We start from the raw sequence: 18243 nt of genomic DNA on the forward strand, positions 1-18243 counted from the left end.
TCGGCGTGTGTTTTCTTAATGCTTAATAGTATTAAGATATGATGATGAGCTGCCTGGATACCAGCGGAAAACAATAGAAGGGGGAAACAAAGCAAACCCCTAAATCTGTCTGCCATTTGCGCTCACATACTGTACACACATGTCATGAGTATTCTGGCACAGTTACTGGGCCAGGGAAGTGCTGGTCTGGGGCCTGGCCCATTCTCCAGAGACAACCCCCCCCCACCGCCTCCCTCCTCGCCTCCTCCCTCTCCGCCCCCTTCCCCCTTCCTGTGCAGTCTGTGGACACAGTCTGAGGCGACAAGGTTGCACAACAGCTCGCGAAAAAACCTCCACTTCACAAAAACACGATCATAAAAAAACACAGCCTGCCATTAGAAATCAGTTTAAGAAGAAAAAATAATTAGGAGGACTGTGATAATTGTGTCAAGGGGGAGATAGATCAGACGAATTATGGGAAGAACCAGAAAATCTTGCCGTGGCTTTGTTACTTTGCTGTTGGTTCATTTCAAAATTGATCCACCCTTCCATCTGTCATCCCTTTTCCTGTGCTCCTTCTTCAGCTCTCCATTTCTTTCTCTCTTCTCTTTCTTGGATTCAAGAGCGGAGGAGCCTTCTGGCTTTAACGTGGAGGGGATGAAGATGTTTATTCATCTGGAGGGTATTAGAGCCATGATTAAGGAGAGGAGGGAGTAGTACGGCTGATGCGACGTCTGCAGCGCTCGTTCGTGGGCCGCCTGCGGGATTCTGGCCAACGCGCGAGGAAAACAAGAAATGAAGGGGAATGAAAAAAACTTGTAGTGAAATTCGACTCTCCCGGGAAAGGACAGAAGTTTAGATTTTAGCCGTCTCGCTCGCTCTCTCGTTCGCAGTCTCACTCCTTGTCCTCACAGCTGAGCTAATTATTAATGAATGCGGTTTCTGTTGAACCTTGGAGAGGTGTCAGCGCTGCAGTCACTGAGGGTTAAGAAATCTTGACATTTAAGACAGGGATGCATGAAAATACATCGTCTTGCTTGAGTTGATGCTTGTTTTTCTTCCCCTCCCGCTCTCCTCTCCAAGATGCATGTTTTCTTCTCCCTCCTGGGCTGTCTCCAGTTGTTTTACCACTGACAAGCTGGGATGGCGTTGAGGAGATATCAAATAGAGCCACAGTGTATTAATCAGGGGAACTGAAGGCCGTGGGTCAAGAGGCAGGGTCAGGCTTTTTCTGATAAATGCTAATGCTAAAGCTAACACAGAAGTCGAGGGTTGTTTGGACATGTGCATGTGATTTTCGTCGGAGAGAGAAAAAAGAGGTGTTGATATAAGACTTTTTTATGGCCATTTGGCAGACAAACTGAATATCCCCAGTGTACTGAAACATAGATCCAAGCGTCTGAAGTTATTCTTAAAAAGTGAAGTCTCACCCAAGTTTTATGGGTCACCATGAGGTAGTTTGATTAAAAAGAATTAGACCCTATTTTTCCGAATTCAGTGTGTGCTGCGCTTGGTTTTAAGTAATGGATAGCGCCTCTTGAAACTTGCAGAGCAAACCCTATTTTAATGAAGCAGCCACACAGTAACTCAGCATATTTCTGTACGCACAACAATTTTTTCTTCTCCAAGATGATCACATAAATCACATTTCCGTGAGTAACTAAGAGCGGGGGAAAATAAGAAGAGCATCCAAGTAAACTCTCGTGCAGGGAGGAAATGCGAACAGTAGTACAACACGACACTGCAGCATCCCTCACTGTGGCTGACTGACTGACTGGCTAGCTGACTGTCCACTGGGTCCTGCGCCTGGTCTGCCGCAGTGTTGAGGGAACAGCACACACACATACACACACACTCACACAGAGGCTCCCCTGCCTATTGAAGCCCAGCCCAGCCCAGTCCCGCCTGGCCCAGCACTCCCTTAGAGCCAGAGCAGTGAGGCAGGCGGTGAAGGGGGCATGCTGGGGGACAGATTGTCGTCCTCCTCTCTCCCCCTGGGAGGCTCACTGTGGCTGCTGGTCCAGCCAAGACCTGGGGAACAGCCTCCTTCCTGTTTGTCTACCTGAAGTGGTCAACTGTCCTTCCTCTCCACACCACGAGCCGCTGTGTCCTGCAGGAGATGACAGCATAACCACCACACACAGACTGCTCCACCCACACCTACACCTCCGCTCTACTTATGAATAAACACTGTACAAAAAAGATTTCACTTTACTAAAATGTAGTTTTGCAGCTGTGATTGTGTCCATGCAACGAATTCACATTTATGTATAATGTAAAAAAAAAAAAAAAAAACCCTACATCGAGTGTCACAGAGGAGGTGACCCCTGCTGTGAAGTGCTGTGTCACTTTTAATAATTGAAACACTTCAAATCAAGTAAAATTCAACTGAAACAATGAAACATCAACATTAGCCCTCCGGCCCACCCGCTGCACTCTGAACAGTAACCTATTATGAATGCCAAAATCACCTTTCTTGAATAATGGTGTAATTAAATATCACCCTTTTCTTGCTCCCTCTGTAATTCTTCTCTCGCTTTTGAGAAAAAAATGACTTAATTTTAAAAAGAGGCAGAATGAAGCCCTGACTTAACCCTTGCTTTCCCGCAGAAAGAGCCAAGACGGCCGAGCTACGGACTTTATGTAGTTTAGGAGAGGAAATTCAAACTCTGTATTTTAATGTTATGAAGAATTAATGAAGAAATAATACAAATTCAGAAATATTTATTTTTTTCTTAACTGAATAAACAAGCTGTTCTCAGAGGAAAATAAGGTCCCCAGAACACTGTTTGAAGCTCGAAAGGTGGCAGGGTCCGCCAAATATAAAGTATGAAATTGTGTTGTCCTTTAAAGTCAGTTTGTTTATTCAGTCACGAAAACAAAGAGAGTTTGTTTATTTAGATTGTTAAGGCATAAAAAAATCAGTCAATGAAGATCTTCCTCTACTAATTACATCTTTTCCCCCAAAAACGACATACTGCACCTTTAAGTGTCTGCTCAAATGAAATGTTTATTATATTTCTAAAGCAGTTAAATATGCATCTAACAGCATCTTTAAAGGTCTGTTCGTCCATATCTGGCATTCATATGATGTGTTAAAGTGCATTTGTGACCTCAGTGACCTCAATGTGTTATTATACAGAGGATAAGAAGTGTGTTACTGTACCACCAAACATTGCAATTATAGATTGTTACATGAGTCCAATTTTCACAGGAAGAAAGGAGGCACAAATATCCGACATTACAATTGATTGGCATCATTAGTATGTATTTCCGTTTGGTGTGAACACATCAGTGTAGCAGGGGCACGTCTCAGCGATAACTAATGGAATTCCACTCCTCATCGTGTCGTGCTATCACGAGTAGAAAAAGCCTATAGTAAAGGATGACTGGCCGCCCTACTTTTCCTCCTCTGGCCTTCCATTTGTCTAACTTTCCTGGGACGCCACTGGGGCACTGTGATTTCTGGGACAGTGACCAAGTGCTCCTGTCTGAGCTGGGGGACGTGGGTAATGTGGACAAAGTAGTTGACAGTTTGCCGCTTCCCCATGGTTGAGAGACAGAGCCATGAGGGCCAGAATAATGGACACCCAGACCACAGAGTCAGGACAGCGCTTGATGTTCCAGCTCTTTGTGTCAGGCCCTGTGTGAAAAAATCCCCATTGACTGCAGTTTGGTGGAGGATTGGCTGGGGGTGCGTTTCTCTTCCAAGAAATGTGTGTACATGTTGTTAGGCCAGAGTAACTCGCGGCTACGGCACCGCTGAAGCCCCGGGAAGTGAATCCGTATTTCATGTACAGTTTTTCTACCTCGTTCAGTAAAAGATAGCATCCTTGTACGCTGCTGCTGCTGCTGCTGCTCCAGTCGTCTCGCACAACCCCTCCTTCGCATCCTGTAGCATAGTGGATTTGATTGATCTGTAGCAAGGGGGGGCAGGGACCTGACATTTCTCAGTGATGTGTAAAAAACATATTGTGTTTGCTAAGAAAAAAAAAAAGAGGAGAAGAGAGAGAGACAGGCTGAGTATACACACAACACACACCCACACACGCATAGACAAAACTACGAATGTGAGGTTGAGTGTCTAATAGTAAATAGCAGCTCCTTTAAATACCTCCGCTTGTGCTTATTTGTGTGTGTTAATCAGCTTCACGGTGCAAAAAGCCACATCTAGCCACCTGGCACTTTTGTTGACAGCCACTGGGAATTATCAGTGTTTCATTTTGACTGGATTTGATGTCTTAAAACAGGGATGTAGCAGGACTACTGTGAGTAAAGCCCAGCACTGGGCCTCTTCCAATAGCTCTGTGTCCTCTGAGCTGTTCGGTCCTGAATCAACTGAGTGATTTGTTCATCTGACTGGAATTAGTCCCAAAAAAAATCGACCACCCCCCTCTCTCCCTCTCTCTCTCAGTCAGGGAGATTGGAGTCCTAGCTAATGTAAAAATTTCGCTCAGCACCTCCTCTATTAGATCTTAAGTGGTTGTGTCACAAACAGGGCCGTACATGATAGTGCGCTGTTCAGACACACATTGCTATTTGGGCATCAGAACAGGAAAAGCGTTGAGATGACACATGCATTGTCTCATGGGAGAGGCTCACTACTTTTCCCAGTAACTGTAAAAAGATCCCCTCTCTGAATATGAAGTGGGGTCACGGTGTTACATCAGACAAGTTGTCAGCTTTTTGTTTATTCATTGAATCCCCAATCCCCAATGTGCCACAAATACACTCACACAAACACATCTCTTATGACAACCACTACGTACAGATCTCTGGTACAACACACAGGAAGATAAGGTTTGGCGGCTGAAAGCACGGCCATGCTTTGCTTCACTGGAATGGCTTTTGAACAAAGTGTAGCTTGCTGTAGAAGCGGCAGATGACTGATAGCAAAAACACTTTTCTGATAAGATAAGGTCCTGGACCTGGATAAGAGTTTGGCTTCCTAAATAGAAGAGATGTACTCTGTTGCTGTTAGGCAGTGATAAGCCATCTTGAATGGCTTCCAGGACCTCAGACACAAAGGTCCGGGCGCCAGCAGCGAGTTATTCCCAAACCACGGCCCCTGAAAGGTTTCAAGAGGGAGTATTACTGGATTAAAAACAATAGAATGGCAAATGCCTGTTTAGTTAGCACTATGTTAAAAAGTGAGCTTTGTCCAAGTTTTTCTGTGATGAAAAGTAACTCAGCCTTTAATTCTGTAAGCAAAAGTTTATGAATTTTTGCACTTTTCAAAATATTGTTTACGAGGTGCTTCACAATGCCAGAAAAAAAACTAATCAGATTCGGAACAGCCGTCAATGCAATTATAGTTTCGAACTAAATGAACGGAATTATATTCTGCGTATATTTTTTGTGGCATTTTTATTTGAAGACATCATTTGAAATTGGCAAGACAGATGTGTGTCTGTGAAAGTAACAGAATACCTTTGCTGAACACTGTGCACAAAGAATTTTATGGTATTGGCAAGAGGCCATTTCTGTTTTAAGGGTTTAACGCTGCCTTATATAAAAAACAAATATCCTAGCATTTAACAGGAGAACTAATTATACCTTGTTGTTTGTCTCTTTCTTTTTTGGCATGTATGCATGATAGGCATTAAAGCATGATGTAGTTTTAGAGAGAAATTTTAATTAGAAGAGAAAGAGAACTGAATCTTTTATGCCTAAACAAACAAAACAACCAAACTGTCTCTGTTTTCACGACCGAATGAACTGAATAAACAACAAAATGTCATACTGAATTACTTTGTTTATATTTGGCGGACCGCGCCACCTTTCTAGCTCCACACAGTGTTCTGGGGACCTTATTCTCCTCTGAGAACAGCTTGTTTATTCGGAAAAATATAGATATTTCTGAGTTTGTATTATTATTCATATTGAAAATATTTAAATTCTGAGTTTGAATTTCTTCTCCAAAACTACATAGTGCCCCTTTAAGGTTTTCTCTAATCCATTGTCAGAGAAATTATTCTCAACAAAACCAAACTCTTACATTGATTTTTGTTGCAAACTTTTTGCATATAACTATCTATAACCAGCCATAAATATACGTGAATTCAATTGTAATAATTCTTATGCATATTATCTAGCATTCAAAATTTAGAGACAATATTTGCCACCATATGTGTTCTACTCCAAAGGGAAATAATGTCATCAAGTAAATTAATGACTTCCTCTTCTACAGATATATTTATATATCTCGCAAATTCTCAAATACATTAATTGCACAAACTAAAACACTCTTCAGGGGATTTGAAAGCTGTGCTGCTGTGTACAGAATCGGCAAACCTACCTGTTCTCAGCATTAAGGATCTTATTTGAACAGGAGTATTTACTCTGGGAAAGGGTGCTATAAATGAACATAGAGGAAGTGGTGCACAAAGAGTAGTTCAGACTGGCTTGGAGGAAACTGAGACCTGCGTGTGAAGGGGGAATTTTTAGTGGTTAGTTTTGCAGTACAAGAAAAAAGACATTTTTATAGAGCTGTTTCAAATGTCTTTATCAACCTTACATATATGGATTCCTTGAATTTGTCAAGCTCTGTTTTCAATTCTTTCAAAAGTCTTCATACTGCAGTTTATCTTCCCAGTTGGCTAAATATTGCTATGGCACATTTTATGCCATTCCCTATAGAAGCAGTCCAAATGAGGTTGTTTTGTTCCATATAGGAGACATTTAAAAGAGAAAGAGGGAGGGGGTAGGGACAGAACTCCCAGAGAGGGACAGGCCTTAAGATGGAGGTCTTCCTCCCAGGACGTGACAGGCTGTTGGCTGGAGGATGCTCAGGAAGGCCTTGGCAGACCAACAAAGACAGCCCTTCAGCTGCAGGGTGTAGTTTTTCAGGCCCCAGCATCCCCTTTGGCAGCAGCACAGAGAGTGCTGGCGTGCACAGGCCCCCGGCCCGAGAGACAGGGAAGTAAGGCCCGTTCTTTTATTTACTCAGGCTGCTGCTGAGGCCTGGGCATTTCTTGTCTGGGTGAAGAAGGAAAAAAAACAAGTCTCTCTCTCTCTCTTTCCTCTTGAGGTCTCCTGAGGAAGATTGCTCTTTCATCTACAGTTGTTCACACACTTGTTTCGGCCATTGGGCCCGTAGCTCTGTATTCTATGTGTGCATGTATTTCTGCACATGTATATATGTTTGTTACTGTGAGTGTGTGTGTGCAGTGTGTACACGCTTGCTCTCTTGTGTGTAGTGTGTGTGCGAGAAAAACTGTAGTAAGTCTCACTATGTGGGATAATTGTACCCGCCATGTACAGTTTCAACTATAGAAGCCGTGAAACAGATGTGATCTTTCTTTTTTCTTTTTGAATCAGGCGTTTTGACAGCCATTACAATAAGACAAAGGATTTACTGACAGCAGCAGGAACATATTTAACATATTTAATTCATATTCGTACGCTGATACCTTGAGTTTAGGTTCTAAACAGATAAAAGGGAAAGGAATGAATTACAAAATTACAGTGCAATAGTAACATTATGGCATTTTTTATGAAGCTTCTGTAATATTTCTCAAACCTACTGTTAACATAGCTATTTGCTCATCTAAACATTCTGCTAGTTGAACTCAAACAATGTCTGCGACTCCCACATGTCCCCCACAGATACGATTTTATGTATGTGTGTTATTGGAGTAAAGGCACTAAATAAATAATGTACATCAAGTAAACAAACCAAAAAAAAAAACAGAGTGAGGTTGTCCTGGCAGCTCAGTAATGTCTCAAGGCAAAGACATCCTCATTTAAGACCGTAGAATTTAATTTAGCCTTTGTATACAGGCCCATTTATTTGTTTGTTTTATACTATTGTCTCGAAGCCAATATGTTTGACTGTAAGGCATTGGCTGGGGTCATTCTTCTTGCACTGTCTTCTCCTCCTATACCCTGAGAGGCAGTGTAAGAGAGGGCAGATCCGCCCCCTCTGTGGAGGAGGGCATAGCACTGAGTCACCCATCCTCCCTCAAACCAGAGAGAGAGAGAGAAAAAACATTGAGACATGTATGAGAGATAAAGCAAGTAAATCAAGCAAGGTTTGCTCCTTGAGTGAGATGTGTGTGCAGAGTGGGCGCCTTGCCAGGGGTGGGAGGTTTCCGGGAGGGCCACGGTGTGGAGGTGGGCTCTCAATGTGCCGCTTTCAGCAGTTTGGAGGGGCAAGGGAATGGCCTCCGACCCCATCTGTTTCCTGAAGATAGGCCTGATGGGGGTAAGTGCTCAGAGAGGGCATGATATCCTGACAAAGGGCAGATCTCCCAGCAAAAACAACAGAAAGGGGGAGAGAGAGAGAGAGACTTAGATTTGTCAGCTGAAGGGGAGTACAGAGGTTGGATCCTGGAAAGAGCTCGTGCTTTTCCTTCGTCCCTCTCATAAATCTTTGCAGTTTCCTCTTGTTTTTCCCATTCCAAGTTTTGGCCTTTTGACACAGTTTTTTTTCTTCTGAAGGGGTTGGGATTACGTTGTTTTATTTAGGTAAGGAAGTTCACAGCACTTAGAATTCGGCAGCGGGAAGAAGTGGCCTGTAACCTTTTGAACTTGTGGAAAGTGGTGCTCTGTGTTTTCCATTCATATCACTGTACAGTGAACCAGTGGAAAGGAATGTCGGCAAAGAAGTGGCTTGAACAGGGACTCATGAAAGTTATTGTAAAAAGAATGGTGCTCCCTGGTCATTCTCTGCACCTGCTTGTCCTTGAGTGAGACAGTTAGCCACTCGCTTGTCTTCCCATTTCCGTTTCCCTATCCCCTCCTTGATTTAATCTTCTCCTTCACTCCTGAGAAAAGCTTTTCCCTGTTTTTCTCTCTCTCTCTTGTCTTAAGGTCATTTCAAGGGCTCTTGTTTTTTAAAAATATTCTAGTAATTGTTCAGGAATAATAGAAATGTTTTAATTTACCTCATGCCGGGCTTACATTCTAAAGTACACAAATTGTCTTGTGTTGGCTTTAAATGTCAGAGAGATTGTGTTTTGAGTCACAGTGGGCTAAGCCATTACATGGCCACATACAAGGTTAATTGTAGTAAAAGTATTTCCACTCATTCTCTTCCCTAATTATACTTAAAATTGCATATTTAAATGTAACTTTCTAGATAACACCTAAGGAGAGGTATTGTTTCGACTGAAGAAAAAAATGTCCAAGTTGAAAAGTATTCTAAGTTCATACACCACAATGTTATAATTACAAAGAGAAATAACACCATGGTGGCCCACCTTTTTTATTCAAAAGAGTGAGATAAATGAGTTGCTAATACATTCTTACAGAACACCTCTCTAATTCACTTTCTCCTTCCTTTTCCCGCTTTGTTCCTCTCCAGACGGTGCTGATCTTGAGGATGACCCATCGTGTTCTTGGCCAGCATCATCTCCCTCCAGTAAGGACCAGACTTCTCCAGGACACTGCGAGGACTATGATTTTGGCGAGGAGGAAGGGGGCCCTGGGCTGCCATACCCATGCCAGTTCTGTGACAAGTCCTTCAGCCGCTTAAGCTTCCTCAAGCGTCACGAACAGAGCCACGGCGATAAACTCCCTTTCAGCTGTACCTTCTGCAGCCGCCTGTTTAAGCACAAGCGCAGCCGAGATCGTCACGTGAAGCTACACACCGGTGATAAGAAGTACCATTGCGGAGAGTGTGACTCTGCCTTCTCCCGCAGTGATCACCTCAAAATCCACATGAAAACTCACGCCTCTAACAAACCCCACAAGTGCCCTGTGTGCCGCCGAGGCTTCCTTTCCTCCAGCTCACTCCACGGCCACATGCAAGTACACGAAAGGGGCAAAGATGGCAGCAGCTCAAGCCTTTCTAGAGGTGATGAGTGGAAAGTGAAAGAAACTCGCAAATGCAGCCGTTGTGAGGAGGGCTTTGATGTCCCAGAGGACCTCCAGAGGCACATTGCGGAGTGCCACCCTGAATGCTCACCATCCGAGGATGGAGGCCTGGGTGCCACCCTGCAGTGCATCTACTGCCATGAGCCCTTCAGTGATGAGGGCACCCTGCTGACTCACATTGACCAGGCCCACAGCCGAGACAGGAAGGGCCACAACTGTGCTATCTGCTCTGAGCACTTTCTGTCTGTTGAGGACCTCTATGCTCACATGGACATCCACCAGCTCCCTGAATCAAGTAACCACAGCAACAGCCCTTCCTTGTTAACTGTAGGCTACACCTCTGTCTCTAGCACCACTCCTGACTCCAACCTTTCTGTCGATAGCTCCACGATGGTGGAGACAGCACCACCTGTGCCCAAGACAAGGGGTAGGAGAAAGAGGGCTGCTCAGAACGCATCAGACATTGGAGGACGTTCCTCTAAACAGCCCAAGGTCTCCTACAGTTGCATTTATTGCAACAAGCAAGTTTTCTCCAGTTTGGCTGTACTTCAAATTCACCTGCGAACCATGCATTTGGACAAGCCAGAGCAGGCTCATACTTGCCAGTTCTGTTTGGAGGTTCTGCCCTCTTTACTTAATCTAAATGAACATCTTAAGCAGGTCCACAATGCAGAAGACCACGCTGCCCTGTTAGCTAGCTTGCCTGATGCCCTCCTTCAGTGTAACTTCTGCCCTGAGGTGTTGAGTGACCTCAACGCCCTCCAAGAACACATTCGCTGCTCCCACGGCTTCCCCAGTCCGGTGGCCAAGGAGAGCAATGCCTTCTTCTGCCCCCAATGCTTCATGGGGTTCTTGACGGAGGCTACCTTGGAGGAGCATGTCCGTCAGACTCACTGTGATGGGGGAAGCCTGCGCTTCGACTCCCCCTTGGCTGTAACTCCCAAGGAGTCTATAGTAGAGGTGTACTCCTGTTCGTACTGCACCAACTCCCCCATATTCAACAGTGTTCTGAAGCTCAACAAGCACATCAAGGAGAATCACAAGAACATTCCACTGGCACTGAACTACATAAACAATGGAAAGAAATCGCTGCGCACTCTCAGCCCTTCTTCTCCGATATCTGTGGAACAAACTGCCATGCTGAAACAAGGTGGTTCACGCAATACCAGTGAGTTCATCTGTAACCAGTGTGGAGCCAAGTACACCAGCTTAGACCTTTTCCAGACTCACTTAAAGACTCATCTGGATGGTCTACAGCCTCAACTCACCTGCCCACAGTGCAACAAAGAGTTCCCCAACCAGGAGTCCCTGCTGAAGCACGTGACAATTCACTTCACTATTACCTCCACTTACTACATCTGTGAGAGCTGTGACAAGCAGTTCACCTCAGTGGATGACCTGCAGAAGCACCTTCTCGACATGCATACCTTCGTGTTCTTTCGCTGCACTCTGTGTCAGGAGGTTTTTGACTCTAAAGTGTCTACCCAGCTACACTTGGCTGTAAAGCACAGCAACGAGAAAAAGGTATACCGCTGCACCTCCTGCAACTGGGACTTCAGGCATGAGACTGACCTACAGCTACATGTCAAGCACAGCCATCTGGAAAACCAGGGCCGTGCCCACCGCTGTATTTTCTGTGGGGAGTCCTTTGGCACGGAGGTGGAGCTGCAGTGCCACATCACCACCCACAGCAAGAAGTACAACTGTCGCTTCTGCAGTAAGGCCTTCCATGCCATCGTCCTTTTGGAGAAGCATTTGAGGGAGAAACACTGTGTGTTTGATGGAAAAACACAGAACTGTGGTGCTAACGGCTCTGCTATGAGTGGTGGGGATGGCCAGCCTAAAGAAGATGCTGAGCTACAAAGTCTCATAACTAACAGCCATGGTCCAGTGGCAGCAGGAGGAACGGTGGTGGAGTCCCACAACAGCCATGATGGAAGTGAGGAGGAGGTGGACACTGCAGACCCCATGTATGGGTGTGACATCTGTGGGGCATCTTACACCATGGATTCGCTCCTCACTAACCACCAGTTGAGGGACCACAATATACGCCCAGGTGAGAGTGCCATGGTAAAACGGAAAGCTGAAATGATCAAGGGCAACCACAAGTGCAATGTCTGCTCCCGTACCTTCTTCTCTGAGCCCGGGCTGAGGGAACATATGCAGACCCACCTTGGGCCTGTCAAACACTATATGTGTCCCATCTGTGGGGAGCGCTTCCCTTCCTTGCTCACCCTGACTGAGCACAAGGTCACCCATAGCAAGAGTCTGGACACAGGCAGCTGCCGCATTTGTAAGATGCCACTGCAGAGTGAAGAGGACTTCCTGGAGCATTGCCAGATGCACCCTGACCTGAGGAACTCCCTGACAGGTTTCCGCTGTGTGGTGTGCATGCAGACAGTCACCTCCACATTGGAGCTCAAGATCCATGGTACCTTCCACATGCAAAAGACAGGAATGTCCAGCAACCAACCAATGGTCCGCAACAACATGAACTCTCACAACCAGCAGCAACACCACATCCAAAAACCTTTCAAGTGCGCCTCTTGTCTGAAAGATTTCAGGTCAAAACAAGAACTGGTGAAACTGGACATCAACGGATTGCCTTACGGACTCTGTGCATCCTGCGTGACAGCAGCTGGCTCTAAGAGCTCCAGCCCAACAGTGAATGGAGGACGGCAACAGCAGCAGCAGGGTGGAGCCATCACTCCAGCAACTACAGCCGCATGGATCCAGGGGGAAAGTCTCAGCCCTGGAGATGGGAAAGGCAAAGCCGTCTCTTCATCCTCTTCATCCTCTTCAACATCCTCATCACATGCTGCCAAGACACGATGCTCCAGCTGTAATGTGAAGTTTGAGTCTGAAGCAGAGTTGCAAAACCATGTCCAGACAGTGCATCGGGAACAGGCTGGGGACAGCAACAGCGGGCAGCTCAAGACCCCCCAGGTGTCCCCCATGCCGAGAGCCAGTCCCTCACAAACTGAAGAGGTATTGTTAATTAGTGTTGTATTGAATGAAGTTCAATAGTTCATGCTGAGGTTCACAAATTGTTCTGCATTGCTTTGATACATTGGTGAAAGCGAAGTGATTTCTAGTTTGTAATGATATTTTTTATTCAAAGCTGACTTTAATAATCCCTTTCCTCTTGGTCTTATTTATAGAAGAAGACATACCAGTGCATCAAATGTCAGATGGTGTTCTACAGTGAATGGGACATTCAAGTTCATGTGGCCAACCACATGCTGGGTAGGAGATAACTCTTTTTGTTTCATTCATTATGCTCTCTGTTGCACTCCTGGAACAAAGTCATAAAAAACAGTGCTTGTGTAATATCTATGTAAATATGTTTTTCTACATTTCCCAAAGTATTTCTACGATGTAGCATAGATTTAATCAATGTGGCTTTTGGTGTGTGATTTCAATTTTAGAGGGAGTTATATTGTGTGTCCGCCATCGATACAATATACAAAGCATTAAGGAAAATTCACCAAATTTCACAACAAGTATTTGATAATTTTGAAAAAATTTCAGACGTAGTCTTTTCATACTTTTTTACAGGTGAATCAAATACTAAAGACTGATGTGATATATGTAATAAAATATTTGACCCTGTCTCATTCAGGCTCACAAGTATCTGGATCACATCACCAAATAGGTGGAATTATTTTAATATTTTGACCATTGACTGCATCCCCAGTGTTGTGCATTTATAAACCCATCATCTTCATTTCCCCATGCATGTGAATGGTATAATATAGTTCGTGTGCATGCTTGTGGAGCACAATCTCTCCACTTCAAACCACTCTGTATGAAGGTAGTTTGAAGTAGTGGAAACAACAAGATTATTTAAATATTAAAATCCCAAAACAGATTTAATTCAAACTGTTTAAAATTCCAAATATAATTCCACAGTTTTAAAAAAAAATCTCCACATTGCTACTGTATATTATTTTGTTTGTTTGTTTATTGTGCCTTTTCACTTAAGTCTGTTCAGATGACTGAGATCTGAACGCAACATTTGATAAAATACTTTCATGCTCCCTGTATTTAATGACGTCAAATCAACTGAAAAAATGGATATTTGATTTTGTTACACTGTGTATGACAAATTTATTCCAAATTCTCATTTTCTTTCACAAGATCCCTAAACAAAGAGTGCTGGTGTAAGACTAACCTCCACAAAATGTCTTTACTTTTGGTCGTCATTTGTATGCAGGCAGAATAATTTGTAGAGAACAGACAATTGGAAAACAGGTTTTCTTGCCTGCAGTAAGTAGGCGTCTGAATTCCGGTCTCACGTTCCTTTATTCATTCATTTATTCAGCTCGTTTGGCGGCTCTTTCATTACACTGCATTATCTGTTGTCTTCAGTGGGAGAGAGACTCATTGATCTGGAACCAAACCGCCTCTCTGTTTGGGACACGCTTCTAGGCGCAGGTGAATTTAAACACGGTGGGCAATTCTATCAGGACCGGTAGGCAATTCTATCAGGGACCCACTGTTTGTGCATAAACAATCAGAAGCATGTGATTTGTGATTTTGATGCTTCGGTGTATTTGCAAAGGAGAGAGACGAGCTCAGAGTGTGTAGGTGTGTATTTTGTATTCATCTTTGCGATCTGCTCACCCACTATTCTACTGGGGGTGCCTAATACAGTACCATGCCAGCATTAGTCCTTTCTCTCGCAAAGGCAGGCACGGAGCACACTGGGAGGGTAGAAAACAAACCCCCCTACTGGTTATTTTATGTCTGTCAGGCGCACAAGCACACAGTTCCCCCATAATAGTGGAATTCAGACAGCTTAAGATAACAGGAGGATAGGTGATTGGGTTATTGTCTGATGTCTTACTTCTCTGATATGCCATTGCTTTGTATTCAACATGATCACGGGTTTCATCAGACTCCTCAAAAGGGTTTCTGTTAGATGCATTTGTTTTGTGCTTTCTGAAATATGGAGAAAACAAAACTCGTCGTAATGAAAATTTGGTGGAAAGATGAGGTTGTGACAAAAAGGAAACTGAATCGAATAAACAGGAATAATGAAAATATGTTTAGCTGGAGGGGAATAAAGAAAAACATGTGCACCGGGTTAGTCGTGTTGATCTTATCTTTTTATATAGCTTCTCAAGACTTGGCCATGTTATCGTAGAATGGGGTTAAATTCAATCCAGCCGGCCTGTAATCACTGCAAAGCCAATTTGGGCCAAAAACACAGAAAAAAAATACTCATTTGGAAAAGCTCTAAATACCTTCTCTTCTGAAAAAAGGGACACTTTCTCCTTTTAATGGCCATCTGCACAGGAGAGGGGAAACAGGGGGCTGGGGTCATCTCCGCTCAGCTGTCAGCGTTATTAGCGTAGGTAATGGAGCAGACGCTGGATTCATAGGGGTGTTGTTTTCATCCATGCCCCGCTCCATGGTGTCAGTTCACACTGATAACTCTATATATAGTGATGTGCCGTGACATAACCATAGTGCTAAGTGTATGGAACAACAAAACCTGAGCCTGTCTCACCCAGACAAGTTCATATTAGCTGCCTTTGTAATACAATAGTCTCACTAAACCATGTGCACTCAGCCTTCACCCACACCTCCTCCCAAGTGCTCGTGGATGCCTCTTCTGTAAGACTGCCAGCACATTTTGATGCATGGATATTACAGATGATGACGGTCCTGCTTCAGACATAAAGCGCAGCTCTGGTGCCCAGCTACTCAACATTTACTATGATAATAGAGGTAAATGAAAAGGAAGGAGGTGGCAGTGGGTGCAGACGGGTGTGTAGCAGACCAGCCCCAGCCAAGCCTGTGAACGGCCCCACGTGTTTTAAGATGGAGGCCGCAGCCTGCTAGGGCCCAGATGGATCAGTACACATTTGCTGTACAGCTGGTCGCTCTGTTTGGGGACCTGGTGTGATACTCCTATGGAGAAAAAAATGATATCGCCACCATCCAAGGAGCAATTTAATAGCAGGCCAGAAGACAGCTGGCCACTCTTTAGTTTAGAGTTTTTTTGGCATGGCTCACTTACAGAATTGAGGGTGTCCGATTTTTCTCCAGAGACAAACAGATTTATACAGCTTTCAGCTGCTGCAGTCACTATCAAATCTTTTTATTTCTATTTTTCTTTCAGATTAGAAAACAAATCTGCCCATCAGTCCAATTTGCCATCTTGATGTCTGCAGTAATTGCATTGGAAAATGTATTTAAAATCACAGTGCTTTTCACAAAGTCGTCTGTCTTTTTTAAGAGGACCTTTGAAGGTCTTTCATTGACACAAAAGACTGTTTGGTTTTATCAGCATGCCATCATGCCACCCCATTGCTTCACTTTGACCCCACTGTAAACTATGACATTTGGAGCCTCATGGGGGGCACGTTTGGCCCATTTATCGCACTGTTTCAAATGTCCCTGTGTGGATTTTCAGAGCCCTGACATGTTTTGAAGCAGAGGCTCTGTCTTAAAGGGGTTTTAAAGGTGAAAAGGGTTTTTGCTTTTCTGTTATATCTGCTCTCAATCCAATTCTCGTCTCACTCCTGTCCATTCCAAGCAGCTACTGCCAAGGTGGCAGAGCTCAGAAGGACAATTGTAAACAAACAAACCAAACCACATCCCCGAAAAGTGTTTTTGGGGTCACCTCTACGGATTTTTTGGGCTGGTGACAGCACTGAGCTTGAAGCCAAGTCAGGGAGGAGCCTTCGCTCACAGAGAGGAGCCGGTGGCCTGGTCGGCCCAGGCAGAGGGGGGCACTGGAGGGGTGGAAAGGTTCGGGGGCGGAGAGGGAAAGGCACATTTGCTGTACAGCTGGCCGCTCTGTGTGAAGCAGGCACTGTGGGCCGTTACAGAGCTGGAGAGGAGAGGGAGTGAGAGGCCTTTAGCTCTCCTCTAGTTTCTCCTCCTCCTCTCTGTTCTCTCTTTCCCCCTCTGTGTGTCCACTATCTCTTCGTTTCCCTCTCACTATCTAGCTCCCACATTTTCATATTAACCCCGCTCCAACCTGGCAAAACACACTGCATTGGCTGTTAGTGGGGAACAAACAGGAGGCACACTGTAACAGTATTTGAAAGCATTGTTTTGTTTCTTGCTAAGGGCCGCAAATTATCCCCGACACATATCCTCTTGTCTTTGGCCCCTTGAGCAACTTGGCCAGTGTATGCTGATTACATGGTCTCCATCACTGTCTCTGCCCTGGTGGCAACACATTCACTATTAAATTAAGTGCCTTTTTTTACTCTCCTCTTGCATAAACAGAATATTTTATTTTTTATTCTTTGTTTCTTTTCCTATAATCCTCTTTGATTAGGTGTGTCTGATGGTGTTCCCTCACTTTCTGGGACTCATTCATAGAGCACATACACATGTAATCTGCTAACAAACATGGCCAAACACTCCTCATTTGACTCCTAGGGGGCTGGATCAGAGTCAGAACTCAATAGACAACACGGCACAGGAACAGGATCAATCTTATGAAATAAATAAGAGAACAGGCTTGGACCAGCCAGTGGAAACAAAGGAAACCATGCGTGCCCTATACTGAGTGTGATATCTGCCTGCTTTTATTAATTGGTGATTAATAACGCCTCTCTGTTCGTTAACGCAGTCACCTCCCGTGCAGCCAAGTGTGTTGCTGCTAATATGCAATTATGCGCACCTTACTGCTCGTTACATTATACCTCTCCCTGACTAATGTGGCGTCCATGAGGAGAATAGAAAACAGAGTGAGCTGCAAAAAAAAAAAAAAAAAAAAAAAAGCTATCAATAAGATTCTCACATTTGCTGTGTTACCTACCTTTCTGGATGGAAAACAACACCAAAAAAAAGAAGTTTCTTACAAATTCCTGGATGTAACCAGGAGACTGCATTAAAAGTTTTACAGCATTGCAGAGGACTGTTTTGCTCTTCCTGGTGTTTTTGTTGTAAAGCAGAGGTAATTGACATCACCATGGGGATGCTCTGTTGCTAGGCCAGACAAGCTCAGTCTGATGTGGTCCTTATCTATTGATTTTCCTGACATTTCCCCGCACTTCACAGACTAGGCCAACATGTGAGAAAATGTCTGATGCTCTCAGTTCATACAGCCTGTTTGTACAAACTCGGAGCGAACACTCGCTGGCCCTTACTGCATTGCAATTGGTAGGTTGATGTCACCATGGTGAATTGGGTTGAATTCTCTAAGCGATTGGTCGAAAATGTGCTCATTTGTTGAGTTGATAAATTAAAAACTAAATGCGGTAATACAGATTTGCAAAATCCTTCAAATTTTCTTTGAATTTGAAGACATCATCTAATGATGGGTTCATTGCTTTAGAAATCCTCCCATGCAGGTCTAGAGCTGAATAAATGTAGGCTCTTCCTGTGCTTCTAGCTATGTTTTATTGATATACAGGAGGGATGTCTCCTTTAGAGTGTTAATGCCAACCCTTGTTCTGAAGTGAAGCCCATAAATAC

The 18243-nt window shown here is 44.2% G+C and overlaps 1 protein-coding gene across 4 annotated transcripts in view; it reads left to right on the forward strand.

The window, feature by feature from the left end:
* Window positions 1–18243, forward strand: part of LOC141017408 (zinc finger protein 521-like) — a 92660-nt gene that overhangs the window by 31945 nt on the left and 42472 nt on the right. For all 4 annotated transcript variants that reach the window (XM_073492116.1, XM_073492117.1, XM_073492114.1 and 1 more), the window contains exons 4-5: window positions 9287–12786; window positions 12960–13044. In XM_073492116.1, the coding sequence (XP_073348217.1) occupies window positions 9643–12786; window positions 12960–13044 (3229 nt within the window). In that variant the 5' untranslated portion in view covers window positions 9287–9642. The remainder of the gene's footprint in view (window positions 1–9286; window positions 12787–12959; window positions 13045–18243) is intronic.

This window comes from Pagrus major, chromosome 21 (genome assembly GCF_040436345.1).
Source record: "Pagrus major chromosome 21, Pma_NU_1.0".
In the NCBI taxonomy this organism is placed as follows: Eukaryota; Metazoa; Chordata; class Actinopteri; order Spariformes; family Sparidae; genus Pagrus; species Pagrus major.